The sequence below is a fragment of the Balaenoptera acutorostrata genome, chromosome 4, assembly GCF_949987535.1.
Source record: "Balaenoptera acutorostrata chromosome 4, mBalAcu1.1, whole genome shotgun sequence".
NCBI lineage: Eukaryota > Metazoa > Chordata > Mammalia > Artiodactyla > Balaenopteridae > Balaenoptera > Balaenoptera acutorostrata.
Window position 1 is genome coordinate 14,999,903 of NC_080067.1, and position 18,892 is coordinate 15,018,794.

General features: G+C 33.4%; 1 protein-coding gene across 5 annotated transcripts in view; it reads left to right on the plus strand.

The window, feature by feature from the left end:
* The window catches only part of DNAJC13 (DnaJ heat shock protein family (Hsp40) member C13), a 124,700-nt gene that overhangs the window by 49,570 nt on the left and 56,238 nt on the right, over nt 1–18,892 (plus strand). For 4 of the 5 annotated variants that reach the window (XR_450889.3, XM_057545165.1, XM_007180932.3 and 1 more), the window contains 12 exons: nt 1,914–2,021; nt 2,723–2,878; nt 3,624–3,680; nt 5,732–5,853; nt 8,173–8,248; nt 8,513–8,608; nt 9,671–9,814; nt 12,465–12,479; nt 13,053–13,135; nt 15,096–15,249; nt 17,870–17,973; nt 18,060–18,219. Coding sequence is in view for 4 of the 5 variants with exons in the window: in XM_057545165.1 (XP_057401148.1) it covers nt 1,914–2,021; nt 2,723–2,878; nt 3,624–3,680; nt 5,732–5,853; nt 8,173–8,248; nt 8,513–8,608; nt 9,671–9,814; nt 12,465–12,479; nt 13,053–13,135; nt 15,096–15,249; nt 17,870–17,973; nt 18,060–18,219 (1,275 nt within the window). In the remaining variant the exon portion in view is untranslated. The remainder of the gene's footprint in view (nt 1–1,913; nt 2,022–2,722; nt 2,879–3,623; nt 3,681–5,731; nt 5,854–8,172; nt 8,249–8,512; nt 8,609–9,670; nt 9,815–12,464; nt 12,480–13,052; nt 13,136–15,095; nt 15,250–17,869; nt 17,974–18,059; nt 18,220–18,892) is intronic. The other variant, XM_007180934.3, reaches the window with a different exon arrangement.

Consider the following 18,892-nt stretch of genomic DNA (forward strand, 5'->3'; position numbering starts at 1 on the left):
ATAAACATTTGTTTAGCATAGCCTGTAAACTAGGCACCATGCTATGTACTAGAAATACAAAGATGTTAAGGCAGAGTTACTTCCTTGAAATTGCTAACAGTCTAGTAAGGTAGACATATGTATACAATATAAAGTAGTAGAGGCCATGGGATCCATAAAAAGCAGCACTTAATTTTAGTTTTGTGATGAGGAGAAGATAAAAGATTCTAAGCCAGTCTTTCTGGAAGACATTACCTTGATCTGAATCTTGAAAGGCAGGCAGGTATTTTCTAGCTGTGAGAAGACTTTCCTAGGAGGAAGGAATAGCGTGTGCAAAAGCATATTTGGGAAGCAGCAAATAATTGAATATGACTGGATCATAACCTATGTATGGGGGCACATGGGATTAGGAGTTATAGCTAGAGATGTATGCAGAGACAGCCATAAAAAGCCTTTTGTATCAGACAGAGAAGCAAGATTTTTGTATGCTTTAGTAAGGAACAACTGAAGGATTTTTCAACAGGAGTGATAACATGCAATGTTTGAATTTTAGAAAGCTCATGGATGGTATGTGGAGTGTAGATTAAAGGTCAAGTTAGAGGCGGGTAGAGCAAATTATCATGTAAGACATGAGATGCTGAGGTAGGATAGGCTAAAGAAGGCACATTTGAAAGCTGTTTGAGAGGTAAAAATCTAACTTGCTGACAGCTTGTTGGGGGGAAAAGCAGCTGTTCAATATAACTTTCAAGTTTCTGATTTATCTCAATTTTGTGTAGAGTATATGAGACTTTATTCCTTATATTAAGTGTTTTTAGGCAGACTTTGTGGTATACAGTAAACATAAGTAATCTCTTGTTTAAAACCTTGCATTTATTCCCCAAAGTGGATTTTATTATCTTTACTACAAATAATTCCATTAAAGAATTAGTGAGGGTCTTCCCTGGTGATCCAGTGGTTAAGACTCTGTGCTCCCAATTCAGGGGGTCTGGGGTCGATCCCTGGTCAGGGAACTAGATCCCACACACCGCAACTAAGAGTTTGCATGCCGCAACCAGAGATCCCGCATGCCGCAATGAAGACCCTGCACGCCGCAACGAAGATCCCGCATGCCGCAACTAAGACCCCGCATGTTGCAACTAAGACCCCGCATGTTGCAACTAAGACCCCTCATGCTGCAACTAAGACCCGATGCAGCCAAATAAATAAACAAATAAATATTTAAAAATAATAATAATAAAAAAAGAATTAGTGGAATAATTAGAACATAAAATAACAGTAGTGTGACGTAAACACGTTGAGACCTCATTAAAAATTAGGTGTTTGCTGTGTATTTTACGTGAATTATCTCATTTGAACTTCGTAATAGTCCAGTGAGGTAAGTACTGTTATTCCCACTTTATAGCTGAGGAAAATGAAACCAAGAGAGCTAAAGTAATTTAACTGTATCTAAGATTGGTTATAGTCAGTAGCAGAATTAGGATTTGATCTTTACTCTTAACTGTCATGCTGGAATCCTTTTTATGCTCTTAGTTTATTCCAGCAGTCAAAAGAGAATCATCTTGAGACAGGAAATATTTACTGCTAATTTTAGTACTTACTTTTAAATGCTAAGTTTTATCATTTCAAATTTATATTACAAAATTGGGGGAGGGAGAATGGATGTCATTTGCTTTTTAAGAAGGAGATCTGTGACTTTTTCTCTCAAAATTACCTTGTGCAGTACTATCTGCAGTTACTTGTTAGGCAGATCATCCACGAAGTCTCATCAGACCCAGGAGAAATTATCACTTCTGCCCTCTTATCACGAGATTCCTTTCTGCCTTAAATTTTAAAGGCTGTGGTTTTTAGTTCTTTCAGTGTTCAATGAGTACTCTTTATAAATGACTTTTGTGTGATGCCACTGCTTATGAATTATCACTGTTTTTAATCAATAGCCCATGCATGATGACTATGACTTAAGACAAGAACAGCTAAACAAAGCTTCTCTTCTCTCTTCAAAGAAGTTTCTGGAAAACTTACTGGAGAAATTTAATTCCCATGTGGTAAGTTATAATTAAATTTGTCTTAATGAGAGATACCATACATATTGAAAGGTATTCTGTAAGTACAACAGGGACAGTTTTTTGTTTTGTTTTTAAATTGTGGCCCTCAACTTTTGGTCAGTATTGGTTTAGCTTGGTCATTAATAATAAAATATTTTGTTTTAGGACTATATACATTTATCTGGAAAGGATAAGTTGCAAAGCCTTAAAATCAGTTATATCCCAGATTTTTGCTTTTTTTCTCTCTTTAAAAATGTCATTATGAAACAAGTTGCTTAAAAAAAAACTAAGCCAAATCTTTGTTCCTCAGTCATTAGTAAGTTTTGGAGATGGGCAGTATATAACATCTAGAAGGAATATGAACAAATTGCCAGAGTTTTGCAAGTGTTGTCAAAGATTGCTTTTTATACAAATACACATTAACCTTAGTTATATATGTTTGAAGAGTCTTGGTTTTTCTCTTGAAATTTGACTGAATTTTAATTATTTTCCCTTTGAGATATGGTAAGCACTGTGGATTGATACATTAGTAAAACAAGTACTGCTTCCAGTAGTACTCATGTTAAGAGTACTTTGGAACTCATGCAGGGAAATTAAATGTTTACTTCTAACATATAGAATAACAGAAAGAAACCCATTACTGCTATGTTTTAAGTGAAGCTTTCTGTCCTAAGCCAAGGCAATATGTTACTTTGTTTCAGGATCATGGGACTGGTGCCCTAGTTATTAGTTCGCTCTTGGACTTCCTTACTTTTGCCCTCTGTGCTCCATATAGTGAGACAACAGAAGGGCAGCAGTTTGATATGCTCTTGGAGATGGTAGCATCCAATGGAAGAACACTTTTTAAACTCTTTCAGGTGAGAACTTATACTTTTATCAGATAACAACTAATCTGAGAGAACCACTTTTTGGGTCAGTTTGTTTTTAAAATAGTACATGTATGCTTCTGTGGTAATATAAATAAATATAGCCTAAGTACATTGTCATATAAGGACATTTAATTCCATGAATTTCTTTGTGTTTCACATAGAGCTCTGTTGATAGCCTTTGACCACTATTTGACTCTGTTGCCCATCTTTTCCATCTTAGAAGTAGTGAAAAACTCATTTTTTTCTGTGGTAGACCCAAAGTTCCCTTTTGTAGTTTTTTGTAGTTCCCTACAAAATTTCCAAATAATAAGATGAGCTTTAGCAGGCTGTTCATAAGCAATTGAAAATATTTATTTCATATAATACCATTATATTTATTATGTACATGTGTGCATATGATATTTATATTTTATATTTATATTATAAATGTCGATTTCTACTATTTTAATACCATAATTATTTGATATCATTCCAGTAAGTAGAATATATATTCATATAAGTGCCAGCTGTTTTCTACTACTATAGACTCTTTGTTTTAAGTATGTGTGAAGCTATATTGTAAGAATACCTAACATTTTTAAACCAAACTGTGAACTGACTTTGAGATGTAGCCTTTACTAATTTTATGGCTTATACCTTGCATAAAATTGTGTATCCCTCTTAAAAGCAACAGCTAAATATGTTGGGATAAGATTCTTTTATTCTATGATACTTTTTTCTCCCTATTTTGAAGCATCCTTCCATGGCAATTATAAAGGGAGCTGGATTGGTTATGAAGGCAATAATAGAGGTGAGAGAACAATTTTGAAATGTTAAACTTACTTGAATGTTGATTGGCTATTTTAACTTGGGCTGACAAAATTAAGTCTTTTATGGAAAATATGCAGTTTTTCTGGGTAAGAAAAGTAATTTTAAATCCTTAGATTAGTTTTAAACTAGTTGCAGAAACAGTCCTCAATAATAAACTAGGAATTTAAAGTTCTTAAGTAAGTGTATTTAGAGCAAATGAATCTTTCTGGTCCTCCATTATTTGTTTGTTTTACTTTAAAAGAAAAGTTAGCATTCTTTCTCTCTTCCTCTTTTTTGGGGATGGTGGTGGTGGTGATGGTATTGAAACTTTAGGTACTGAATTTATATGGAAATCTGTTAATGGAGTTAGTTTGTAGCCAAGTAGTATCAAATAAGTATGGTAAGAAAAAGTTCCTCATATTAACCTGCATATGTAATTAAGCTCTAGAGATCAGGACATAATATTGGTGGACATGAGCTATTGCTTCTCCAGGATCGTTGCTTTAGCCTTATATGTTTTTTGGAAGATGAGATGGGGCTATGAATGTGAACTTACATACTGGATGTTTACAATATCAGTCTAATGACTTTTGAATTCTTGTATTCTTTCGTTGTCATAGTAATAATTTGGTTAAAATGTAAGAGTGTTTTTCCTTTCATCAAGAAATTCTGCCATTATAGCTCATAAATATAACAAGTAGCTAAATAATAAGCACAGAATTAGTATACTCTTAAGCAGCTATTAAAAAAATTATATATAGACATTAGATTGATTGGAACATCAAAGTTTATTTGCATTTTTAGTGTATACATGCAGCTAAAGGCTAATTTTCCCCCTCCAGCTAATGGGTTCTATGCTCAATATTAGCTTCCAAAGTAAGTGCCACATCTCTCACGTACCGAGCTTGAAGTAACCAGGGACAGTTAGGACCGTGAGACCATACAAAAGTATCTTCCTGACCTTGATCCACTAATATATTGCCATTCATTCAGAAATATTTAATGAGTGGCAGGTATAACCAAAAAGCCAACTTTGACTTCAGTGCAAGCCACACGTATCAGATTCGTAGCCAGTGACTACAGCCAATGTCTGTGTAAGGAAGGCTTTATTTATTTACACTGAAATCCTGGCAAGTATCTTAAATTATTGTTTTCTGATTGCAAAAGCAGTATATGATCTTTTAAGAAACATTGGGTTGTTCAGAAAAAAAACAAAGAAATAAATCACCTATATTTTTTACCATCCAGAGACAACTGCTATTAGTATTTTGGTAAATTTCCTCTTAGACCATGTTCAAAATTATATATGTACATATACATACTATATATATTTTATATACATACTACATGTTCATTTGTGTCAAAATGATATATGTACGTATTCATACTGTGTGTATATTTGTATACTTACTGCATATTCAGTTATTCTATTTACTTGTACTTTTTTTCAATAACGTGAGTATTTTTACTTTTCGACAGGTTGTCTTAAATATCACACTGCTTGCTATTCATAATTCTATGATTACCTTTGATTAATAGTTCTATCTGTCCTACCCTTTTGTCAAAGTGAGTCTAAATAAGCAGAGTGACATCAGAATAGAAAGAACTACCTCAACATCACATCATTCTTTAAAAAAGATAAAGAATTTTATTCACCATGAAAATGAATATATCTTTAATAACAAAAGCAAACCAGGTTTGCAGATGCCTTTGGTAGGAATTGCTGATTTCTGTGAGTCACCTCTCCCTTTCATTGGCTGATATTATATATACTTAGGGAATGAACCTAATTTTAATATTAAGCAAAGTTTAATTCATAAGATAAATTTATCTGGGAACATTTAAACCTCATTCCAAAGGCAAATAATATTTTTTAAGTAACTTGTACTACTGTTCGCCTATGTTATTTTTGGATAATTGAAATGGCATTTTTAATTTTTATTATATTGTATACTGAATAATTTTATCTAGAGATGTAAAATTAGTTTTACAAAATCAGGATAGCTTGCTGTAGATTGTTGCTTTAGGGATCATCTTACCCTTTTTCCAAAGGAAGGTGACAAAGAAATTGCTACAAAAATGCAGGAGCTTGCCCTAAGTGAAGGTGCCTTACCTCGACATTTGCATACTGCGATGTTCACAATAAGCTCAGATCAAAGGATGCTTACAAATAGGTAGGTTAAATTTAATTTGCTATAAGTTAACTTGCTGTTTAGAGAAGGGGTTCAGATATTATGTAAAACAAACAGAAGAAGTCTTTGGGTTGCACAACTGTTTCATTTTCTTTTGATTCACCTAGTTCTTTTCCTTTCCTTATGGAAGGATTTTACCCAAATGATCATTGTCCCTATCCCTGCATAACTTGGGAGGAAAAAAATAAAACTGCTTTTTTTCCCCCCACTCTCTGCTTATCAGGCTCTATACCCATAGTCATGGGACTGGAACATGGAGAAGAGTGCCTAGTAGTTTATGGAACTAGAGCCACATGTCCCCAGGGTTTTTCTCCTTGTATTTCCTCCTGGCCATCTTGCATGTAGATGACCCACCTAGTCAATTTTCAAATAACTTTGGTCAGTTAGGTACTCTAAGAATAAAGAAAACTTTAATATCTAACCAGCCTAACCTAAGCCTATCCTAAATCTCTTGTAGTTAAACAATTTTCCCTTTGGCAAGTCTTTTTTTTTTTTATAATAATCCTTCAAATATGAGGAAACACATAAATCTGTTTACTCCAGGCTGTATGAATTCCAGCCCTTTTAATTTTCTTTATAATTCCCGACATGTGATCCTTTCCTATATCCTTAGCATACCGTATTATTACTCATGACTCATATTAGTTAAAAATATATATATAATAAATGGTTTAATCATGTTCTTTTTGACTTTTTGAAATAACATAAATTGCTGACTTAGGCTTACTTTGTTATGGAAATATAAATTTCATTTCTTTATCACCTATGTTCGGTTATTGGATGTTGTAGTATGCTGCCCTGCCAATAGTTTTCTGCTATTTATATTATTATAAGAAGCTATCTGCATCCCTTACTTGTAAATGTTAGTCACAAAAGTAGTCTTCTGTGTTGCTTGTAAGGATAAAAAGATATAAAAGGAAGGTTATTTCCTTGGTCTACTGCCTTATTAGCAATGCTAAGCACCATCTTTTGTTACACTAGAAACTATTTGATGTCTAATTCTATTAAACCCCTTTATGTTAGCCCTTTGCTTTTTGTGTTCCTTTTTATTATAATCAATTGCGTTCCCTACTGTGATCAATCACAATATTGAAAAGCTGTCAAATTATAATAGAAATACTACTTTTCATTTGCATTGCTTTATCTTTTGCAAATTGCTGCTATAAAATGTTATCTCTCTTATCCCTAATTAAAACCTTTTTAGGAATCATTGATATGATACCTACCAAATGCCAGTGAAGGAAATTACAAGTGTCATTACTTCAATATGTTAGCTTCCAAATAGGCATAAGAGTGAACAGTTTTAGTAGTGGTTTTGTGTGTGTGTGTTTGTGTGTGTCAGAACAAAGCACAATTTGGGTTTTCCTATTGAACTTTTTTCTTCTGGGAATGTAACATATATAAATACATAAGCCTGTAGATGGTTATTTGGTTATTCCCCTCACAGGTTTCATACTCATTCTTATTGCAAATGGCAGTTGAATCCTTATCAAAGCACAGAATGGTCTGTGGTGAATAAAATATATACCCTGTTTGTGAGGAGCTTCCAGTCTGGGTAGCAGATATCATCGTGGGGATTAAGATTAATAAATGACTAAGTCATAGATTCAACTTGGATCTTAGATTTTCACTTTGAACCAAAATGTGCTTTTAGCTCAAAAGTGCTTTAAGTCTTTGTTCAGACTCCAAAACTGAAAATATTTTCTATCTCTGACCTTGTCAAACAGTATATATTAGAACATAGTTGACTTTTGCTCATGTTCAGAATTCCAAAGAATTCCAGAATGCTGTGGTCACTATAGCAGGATTTGTTATACAAACTTAATTATATTATCAAGTCTAATTGTTTCCCTATCTTTAAAAGTGGTAAGAACCTACTTCTTCATGTTCAGGTCCATTGAAAATTAGTGAGTTCATCACGGAAGCATTTTAGTTTGGAGAAAATACTAAAACGTTAGTAGTATTTGAATTAACTATCTCATACATCTCTCCAAATTAAAATATTAATTTTTAGTATTTAACATCAGAATGATTTTTAAAACTTTTTATTGGAGTATAGTTGATTTACAATGTTGTGTTAGATTCAGGTATACAGCAAAGTGAATCAGTTATACATATACCTATATCCACTCTTTTTTAGATTCTTTTCCCATATAGGTTATTACAGAGTGTTGAGTAGATAGAGTGATTTTTTTTTTTTTTTTTACTGTAGTCTTATTTCATATATTTTGTTCTTAAAAATTCCTTTTTGTTCTACCTGAGATAAAGAAGCAAACCTTTCTCAACATCTGCTTTTTTCAGACAGCTGAGTAGACATTTAGTGGGACTCTGGACAGCTGATAATGTAACTGCGACAAACTTGTTGAAACGCATTTTGGTAAGTCAGTTGAATAACTGGAGAAATGTATATATTCTTGCCCAATAAAATTTCATTGATAAGTTGTTTATACTGTTAAGGGTTTATCTGTTTGTTTTTAATATAAAAGATACTTATCAAAGGAGTTGTCATATAATAAATGCTATGCTTAATAGCTAAATCATAGTATTAATTTATTTGGGTTTCGAAGGCTAGGTTTTGTGTGTGTGTGTGCAGTTGTTTTGAAAATGGATTTTATATCTTGTTTTTGTTTGTTGTTTTTAGCCCCCAGGCTTGCTGGCTTACTTGGACAGCTCAGATCCAGTTCCTGAGAAGGATGCTGATCGGATGCATGTTAGAGATAATGTGAAAATAGCAATGGTAAATATGCTTGTCCTGAGTATCTTTTCGGGATGAAAGAGTATTTTTTTCTGAAACACATGTTAAATAGTAGTATTCTTTTTAAATATTATTATTAACAGCTTTATTGAGGTAAAATTTACATCCCCAAAATTTTAACCTGTTTTTAGTGTCCAATTCTATAATCATTACAGTTATGCAGTTATCACCACAATCTAATTTTATGAATAATAATAATCTTGTATTTTTTTTCTCTAACTCAGCATATTGGTACATTCACGAATGGATTTTTTTTTTTAATTTCAAATGTATAAGGTGATGTTTTGCACATAATATGTAATTGATAAATGTTGGTGAAGGGCCAACACTGAAAAAAATAATTTATGTAGGGCTTAGAGCTATCTTAATTATTAATGTTGGGCTATCTTTGAGAAAATTACTTAACATCTTTCAAGATATGCTATTATAATAATGTCTTATATGTATTCTTTTCCTGTCTTCACCTCACTTCTGTCTGCACCCATGTCCCACTCATATCTTGCCATCCCTCTAAAAGGATTCATCTTGAAAACTAGGTAGAAAAGTTTAAGATTTCTTGGACAAAATGTATAATTTGTTGTAGAAATTTTCACCTTGTTCTTTCACTATTTTTTTTCAGTGTTCATTTAATCATGTAAAATAGTGCAACTTGGCTTTAATTAGATTTTTTTTTTTTTTTTTTAAATATTTATTTATTTATTTATTTATTTATTTATGGCTGTGTTGGGTCTTCGTTTCTGTGCGAGGGCTTTCTCTAGTTGCGGCAAGCGGGGACCACTCTTCATCGCGGTGCGCGGGCCTCTCACTATCGCGGCCTCTCTTGTTGCGGAGCACAGGCTCCAGACGCGCAGGCTCAGTAGTTGTGGCTCACGGGCCTAGTTGCTCCGCGGCATGTGGGATCTTCCCAGACCAGGGCTCGAACCCGTGTCCCCTGCATTGGCAGGCAGATTCCCAACCACTGCGCCACCAGGGAAGCCCCTAATTAGATTTTTAAAATAAATTTGAAATTATAGGACTGTAATGGAATTCAACGTTATTTTATAGGATCAGTATGGAAAATTTAATAAAGTTCCAGAGTGGCAAAGACTAGCTGGTAAAGCTGCTAAAGAAGTTGAAAAATTTGCCAAAGAAAAAGTGGATCTTGTGTTAATGCATTGGAGGGATAGAATGGGCATTGCACAAAAAGAGGTAAAAATAAAGTCTTCTTCCGAATTTCTAGCACTTCCATATATCCTAGGTTACTTCAATTGTTGCTGTTCACAGAAATGGTACAGATACTTTTGACCGAACACCTGAAGAAATGTCACTTAATTCTGATTATATTTTTATATAAATTTTTCTTAATTCATAGTTTTATGAGTCAGTGGTTAGGATTTTAGTTAGTTAATATAAAATTCCACTCTTTCTTATATAAGTTTCTTCCATAACTTGCAGTTTCCAGACTTTTGAATTCATATGTATCTTTTTCCTTCTCTGAACTTTGTTTTGTAGCTATACAAGTAAAGTTGCCCTTCTTGTTTAGCTTTTTTATTGAGAGATAGCTAGACAAGTATTTTGAAAATAAGATTCACATTGTTAAAATTAAATTTACTATATGTACTTAAATTTCAGTATTATTAGCTCCTCAAATCAAGATCAGATCTGAAACAGTTTTAGTCTCATTTTTCAGCATGTAGTATGTGCTACAGAACCTATCCAGTAATGTTCATCCTTCTATCTAGGATGGAATGTGCAGTGGTTAAGAATGATTTAAGGTTTCATGTAAAAGTTGACTTGATCTCAGTTTTTGTGGACCACACTTATATTCTTTCCCTTTAACCATCTCTTTATTTATGGTAGCTATTTTCTTATTCAAGGAAAGTAATATAAGTAACTTTCTGAAACAAACATGTTTCTTATGAATTTCCAGAATATCTAAACATAAGGCATCAGGTGCAAAAGAACAGAAATATTATTGTCTTGTGTGTCTATCTGAAATTGATACCAAAATTGAGTTCTTTAGAAGTTGAGCATAATGAATTAATGCTAATTTGTATGAGTGACATATGCACTATTAAGAATCATTAAACAGGCTTTCAGAGGTCTAGGATAGTAAAGAGAATACTGAACTTTGAATTGGTTAACGTACATCTGAGCCTGGTTCTGTCACTTACTACCAACCCATATGGCAAGTTATGGGTTTTCAGAATTTCACTTTCCCCTTTCATAAAATCAGAATAACAGTACCTCTGTTCTCTGTCCTTTGGGGTTGCTTTGATGTACAAGGAAGTCAATAATAAAAGCACCTATACTAAAAGACAGTGCATGTCTTGTCATGATAATATTGCTATAGCATTTGAAAATTGAAAGTCTGTAGATATGAAATGAATGATTTTCACAGTTGTTAAAAATTACAAGCTTTTGGCTTCAGGTAGTTAAACCCATTTCTGAAATAACAGTTGTTTCAAGCTGTTGGGTATAATTATACTGAAAATAAGTTTTTGGCATCAGATTTCTATATAACATTTATCCAGCATACACTTGAACACAAAGCTATTTTAGCTAGAAATGTGGATAGCATCTGTTATTTAAAGATAAAAAATTCAGAGGGAAAACAATGTATTTTTAATATCAATAATGTTTTATCAGTCTGTTGGTTTCATTTACATGAGGTGTTATCTAAAGTGCTGAGCAATTATTTCTGCCAGGACACTGTTTTCAACATTAATTTATGAAACAGTGAATTATCTTTGTGACTATTTTATTCGTAGAAATATTAACACCAAAATATCTAATTAATGAACCTGTGCTTTAGCTAAAGTCTGAAAATTAACCATTGTCTAGATTAACTGTTTAGTCTTAAAATGAATTGCATTTCTTATATAATCAGAATGTTTAGGGAGTCAGTTCCATTTGTAGCTAATGTTCTTTGTTGGATTAATAATAACCTTTGGCTAATGTATAAAATTACTTTTTTCTTATTTATGTTATTTTCAGTTTAGGGATTTGTTTAGCCAGTTAGATCTTTTAACCTAAGTCTCTAAATCAGTCAGCTTAGTTTATGGAGAGCTGGTTGTCCTTTTTCTGTATAGTGTTTACATTTTCATAACTCTAGACTCCCAGCTTTTTGTCCTGAGGGCAGGGGAAATTGAAGAAAGTAGTACTTGATTAGAGGTTTTAAGGAAGGGTTTGTCATTAAAACTAAAAATATGAACTATTTATATACTTTCTTCAAGTCACCTAACATTAGTTTTCATGATAGTGCACAGAATTAAAATTTGTAGGGAATATTTCCTTAATTAATCAATATGATTTACATTTCAAACAGCATTTACTTTTTAAAATTTACTACTTCACCTTTTTTCTTTCTGTGATATCTAGTCTGTTTTCTTGCTTTATTTTATATGATTTGCCACTTCCTTAATTAAGTTACAGACTTTCATGTTTTAATCTATAACTACTTTCTACTTTTTGCTTCTGTCACATTGAGGATTAGAATTTTCATGACTGAAATATCTACACGTTTTACTCAGAGCAAAGATTCTTAACCTCCAGTCCATATATAGACTTACAAGAAATCTTTGAAATCTTCCCCTCCATTTGTAAACCTTATGTATGTGTCTTTCTCTGGAATAGGACCATAGCTTTCTTTGAATTCTCAAATGGGTTTATGACTGCCTAAAATTTGAGTCATAGACCTCAGAGAAGCAGGTGGGCCTTTTTCTATCTTAAAGATGATTTATACTGGTGACATCCTTGTGGAATTTATATAGTAGAGATAGCATAGCAGATGTAGGCTCACTCTCTTATTTTTATTTCATTTAAAAATTTTTTTTTCCTTTTTTACAATTAAATTCAGGACAGAAACAATATGGTGAGTTTTAAGTCCCTGCTACATGTGTGAAATGCATTAAACTGCCTGCATGTGGAGTTGTCTTTGATATTCTTTGTCTAGTAAATTAAAGTCTCACTTCACATGTGTCTGAATGTAGATACTTATTTCTTGTCCATTAGCTATTTCAATTTATACTTGCTCCTCTTGGCTTTGGTAGCAATTTAATAACCTATAATCTTTTGTGTTTATTGGTTTGCCATGATTTTTGTATTAACTGCATGTAAATGTTTAAAATAAGTCACCTGTTTTTGACTGTTACAAATTTTATTAGTCATCACTGTAAACTTTAACAAAATTTGGATTTGAAACAATAACTTTAGGCTACATGGAAAATATTTCAGCTACACTATAGAAATATATGCTGGCAAAGTATTATATTGTGATATAATCTAATATTTTGTATTCATATTTTATAGATTTTGTTTCATTAATTTTGTCTCTGCCAAAATTTGATGAAGGAAATGTTTCTCATCACTTACAAAGTGATGATATTCTGACTGAGCTTATTTGGTAGCTCCAGATTGAGCACTATGAAGTTTTTTTCTTTTCCAGAATATAAATCAAAAGCCAGTAGTTCTTCGAAAGAGAAGACAGAGAATAAAAATAGAAGCAAACTGGGATCTCTTCTATTATAGGTAAACTTTAGGCCTCTTTTCCAATTAATTAAATTTGGTATTGCCAAATTTAATTTTTGGACAGTTGTTTTTTTGTTTTTTTTGTTTTTGCCTGAATCTAGTGCTTTATGCTACAGGTATTTTTATGCTCTCAGGGTCAAGAATTATAACTGTTAAGATTGGTATGATTCAATGGAATATTACTCAGCCATAAAAAGAAATGAAATGGAGGTATTTGTAGTGAGGTGGATGGAGTTAGAGTCTGTCATACAGAGTGAAGTAAGTCAGAAAGAGAAAAACAAATACAGTATGCTAACACATATATATGGAATCTAAGGAAAAAAAAAAAAAAGGTCATGAAGAACCTAGTGGCAAGACCGGAATAAAGACACAGACCTACTAGAGAATGGACTTGAGGATATGGGGAGGGGGAGGGGTAAGATGTGACAGGGTGAGAGAGTGGCATGGACATATATACACTACCAAATGTAAAATAGATAGCTAGTGGGAAGCAGCCTCATAGCACAGGGAGATCAGCTCGGTGCTTTGTGACCACCTAGAGAGTTGGGATAGGGAGGGTGGGAGGGAGGGAGATGCAAGAGGGAAGAGATATGGGAACATATGTATATGTATAACTGATTCACTTTGTTATAAAGCAGAAACTAACACACCATTGTAAAGCAATTATACTCCAATAAAGATGTTTAAAAAAAAAAAAAGATTGGTATGATTAGTTATGCTTTCATAAAATTAAGACCTTTTGTAGAGTGTTGGTAGTCTGACTAGCCAAAGGTACTTTTAGCATTTTATTAAGGCTTAGAGGTGATTACTTTAAAACACTTTATCATGGCTTAGAAATAACTGTATTATAACTTCTTTCAACCTTGTTGGAAATAGAGTCTTTAAAGAGTTGGATGATGAAACCATAAGGAGTCTTGTGGGAAATGGGTATCCAAGTTAGCTGACCTCATATACTTTTCCAGCCCCTGGAACCCCTCCTCCCCATCTACTGCTCCCACCACCTCCCCAGCACCCTCCACCTCAACACCCTCCCCCTACACACAGTTAATACACACATAGAAGGACTTTGGAACATTTTGGGGAGTTTGCAAAAACTTTTTTGAGATAACTCACAATACTCAGTCTGGAAGCTGACCTATTGATTATACCTTGGTTAATAAGGGAAAATATGTGCTTTGGGAACTTCCCACAGTACTTTAAAAGTGTAGTATGTATATAATACAGCCTTAAGAATATGCCTTGGTTTTCTTCCTCTGGAATCCCTCAGTTGTGTTGTCCTCCCTAGAATTCCCTTGGAATTCTGGCATCAGACTTTTTAGGAGGATTGCAGTTTGAAAGTGAATGGGTATAAAGCCCACCCACCCCAGTTCAGACTTGAATTCAAATTTATTATGATAGTTAAATAATTTCATGAATAAAAGGAAGGTATTTTGAAAATATCAATCAGAGCTTGACAGTTTAGCAGTATTTTTTCTTGGGTAGTTTGTAAGGTTCTAATCTAGAATGTTGCTCATCCCATACATTTCATACTCAATTATCCAGAAATTCTTCTTCCCAACCGGTAATTTGATATCTGTTTATAATTCTTTTCTGACTGGAATTTATATTAGCAATAAATATTAAAATTGAAATATCAGTTCCTTGTTTTAAAATCCATACAGATTTGTCTTATAGTTTGGCTTCATTTTTTCCCCCAGCATTTTATAATGAAAACTTTTAAACATACAGAAAAGGTGAAAGAATTTTACAATGAGCACCTGTATACCTGTGACTAAAATTCTACCATTAACCTTTTACTATACTTACTTTACACAGTAGATTTTATTTTCTTTCTTTACGCTTGCTAAAGTTTATTAATTCCACTGTTTTGTTGCTTATTATAAGTTGTAGTAGGGGAGATTTATAGATTTTTAAAACTGTTTATTGCTTCCCACTATTTTCTGATTACATGTATATCTAGGTTTGGTCAGGACCATGCCAGGTCAAACTTAATTTGGAATTTCAAAACACGAGAAGAATTGAGAGATAGTCTTGAATCTGAAATGAGAGCATTTAATATTGATAGAGAGCTTGGTAGTGCTAATGTGATCTCCTGGAACCACCATGAATTTGAGGTAAATTTTAATTTTCGTAGTATAGTAGTTTTTTTTGAAGCATGTATTACTTTTGGAGTTTTTCTTTTTTTTTAATTTGTAGTTGTTTGACATATATCTTTACCTTTCACTCATAATTTTATGAAGGAAATACTGGAAAACTTTCACTTTGCCTGAGACAAATGAAAAATTAATTTTGTTTAGTACCTCAGCTTTGTATGTGAAAATCATGTAGGAGTCAATAAATTTGATCCTATGCATTCTAGATCTGTTCCTTGCTTTTTTTCCCCTTTAAATTCTTTATTGAAACATAGCCTGTTCTTATTTCTCGTAGCTTGTTTAATAGACTTTTCGTGGTAATTTGATTCTGAATGTGGCCATTTTTTTGCTGCTTAATTAAAATACTGATGTGAAGCATGACAAAGTAAGAACAAGAAACATGTTGGTGGTAGATAATCTTGTGTGTGTGTGTAAATTTTTATTATAGGTGTAAATTTGGGCATGTTTGTGACCCTGCCGGCTTTGCTGTTTAACCCAACTGCATTTCTTAAACATGTTAATGATTTGTTTTTGCTCATTCCCACCTCTTTGTGAAAACTTTCTTTACTTTGGTTTTGGGAGTCTGTATTCTCTGGGATTTTCTCCTTCACTGTCTATTCCTCCCCCTTTGCTCATTTTTCCTTATTGCCCCAACTGCTAAATGCTGGTTGGCCCCAAAGGACCGGTTCTTGGGCTTCTTTTCATTTATATTTATTGCCTCAGTGATCTCCTCCATTCTCATGGCTTAAATGTTTTTTATTTGCTGATGGCTTCAAGATTTTTATCTCCTGCTTAGACTTTCTTTCCTAGACTTCATACTTTTATCCTATAAATTGGATATCTAATAAGCTTCTAGAACTTAGCTGTAAAACTGTGCTCTGGTTCTTCCCTCAAACCTACTTCACCTACAGTCTTTCTGATCTTAGATAATGGCTATTCCTTATTTTCTAGTCAAAACCTTTGACATCATTTTTTTTCTTATGCCACAAATTCAGTTTGTCAGCAAGTCCTATTCAGTGCACCTTCAAAATGTACCCAGAACCCAGCCCTCTTCTCTCTATGGGATTGTAGCAGTTTCCCTGCTTCCACCATTGCCTTTCTGTAATCTGTTATCAACATAGTAGCAGTGTGATCTTGTTATAATGTAAGTAGATCTTGTCACTTCTCTGCTCCAAGCCCTCTCTGGTGCTCTTATTGCTTCCCAACTCACTTAGTAAAAAGCCTGGGTCTTTAAAATAACTTACAAGACAAGATCTGTACCCCCTAAATCCAACCATTGTTTCTTTGATCTCATCTCCTAATATTCGCACCATTGCCTGTGGCCACACTGGCTTCCCTGAAAACACCAAATTCATGTTCTTGATTCAAGGTCTTTCTACTTGATGTTCCCTCTGCCTAAAATACTCTTTTCTACAGAGAGCCTCATTTCCTTCAGGTCTTTTCCTGAAGGTTGTTATCTGAGTGGGCCTTCCCTGGCCACCCTGTTTAAAATATAGCCCTCTTCACACACACACACACACACACACACACACACACACACACACACACACACACACACACCTGGCCACCCTGTTTAAAAATACAGCCCTCTTCATACACACACACACACACACACACACACACACACACACACACACCTGGCCACCCTGTTTAAAAATATAGCCCTCTTCATACACACACACTTACACTCTCTCTCTTTCTCTCTCTCTCTCTTCCCCCCCTTCCCGCTTTATTTTGCTCCATAGCACTTACTGTCACCCAACTATCATATATATTTTACTTTTTTATCTGCTACTTCTGTAAGGACAGAACTTCTTATGTTTGCTTAATGCTGTATCCCTGATGACTAGAACAGTGCATGGCACATACCTTATATTCTTAATAAATGGAGTTGAACAAGTTAAAACTCAGAACTTACAGGAAAAAACTGAAATGGCCATACATATATATTTGATTTTGTATAGTTTATATTTTTAGAAAACAGCTGTATTAGGCTTTGGAAAAAGAGTTTTGATAATCTAGTCAAGAAATTCCTTTTTACAGCTGCTTGCAAATCTTTGCTTGAGACAAACCCCAGTTCCCAATCAGGGGCTACTCCTCACATATCACTTCCAGTGTGTAACCTGGAATAATTGTACATAGAATGAATACTGTATAAAAATGTACCATAAAATGTAGTTGATATGTTGGGAGATCAGGGAAGACCTGAAGTGCCTTGTGTGAGTTTGGCAAACTGTGTGTAGTGTGGGATCATTTACTTCTTGCTTGATTGTAGCCAGCCCAGAAGGGGAGGAAGCGCATTATCCTTTAATGGTGTTTTTAGTGTTTTCTTCCCTTAAGTCTTCATGGACACCATATAGTCTTGTGACAGTATTTATCAGCAAATTTTACATTCATAAAATTAGTGTGTAATTCTGACTCTCGACATTTAACTAATGAATTACCAGATATTTTAAGAAATGACAAATTTTTTTGTTAAAGGCTGTCTCATCAAGAAAAGAAAAAAACTCTGAACAGAAAGAATTTAAGAAGTGATTATGTGAAAATTGCCAAAAACAAGTATTGTAAACTAAAATAATGTAATTTGCTTTTATTAATAAAGGTTAAATATGAGTGCTTGGCAGAGGAAATCAAAATAGGAGATTATTACCTGAGATTACTATTGGAGGAAGATGAGAATGAAGACAGTGGATCAATTAAGAGATCGTAAGCTACTCTTCTATATCTTGTTATGTTTGTTTTTACTGTTAGTTTCATGGCTAATTCTATTGTGAACTTTTTTTTTAATCTAGATATGAATTTTTCAATGAGCTTTATCATCGTTTCCTGCTCACCCCAAAAGTAAACATGAAGTGTTTATGTTTACAAGCCCTTGCTATTGTTTATGGCAGATGTCATGAAGAAATAGGACCTTTTACAGATACAAGATATATCATTGGAATGTTAGAGAGGGTAAGGATATCATTAAAAAGTAACTGCTATTTGATAGTGTCATTGGAGTATATGTTAAATTTTCAAAGCTAAATTTAAGTTCTATTTGATCACGTTGCTGCCATAACTTTCTACATGAGTTTTTCTGTAATTTACATTATACTTCTTTAAATAAAATTAGATGAACAGGAAAATGACTGATGGGTTAGCGTTTGTCCATGTTGGTTTATTTTTTTCAGTTGCTGCTTTTGAACATCTTTAGCGACCTATTTGCCAATCTTTAATTTAAGTATGGATGAGCTGGACAGGTGTGTAAAAGAAATAGTGACTTTTAGAGTTGAATGTTCTTTTGGAATGGACATTTTGGAAAAATCTTAAATGATGTTAGCACACTAAACTTCAAAGTGTGAAAATAAAACTTTTTAGAACTACAATGATAAAGGGAACCTTGAGTTAGCACAGTTTTGGGGGGGGGGTTTGGGTTTTTTTTAATTTAATAAAGTTTGTCATTTAACATTTCAGCAAGGTGGGAGAAGAACAAACTGATCAATTCATCCATTATGCAGCTCAAATTTGAGTGTTACTTACCTGTATACACTTTATTCTTTCATTTGTGTTTACATTCCTCTTACATTTAACAATTTAAATTTCAGTGAACTGACAGAATCATCTCACCAATTTTTAAAATGGTCAT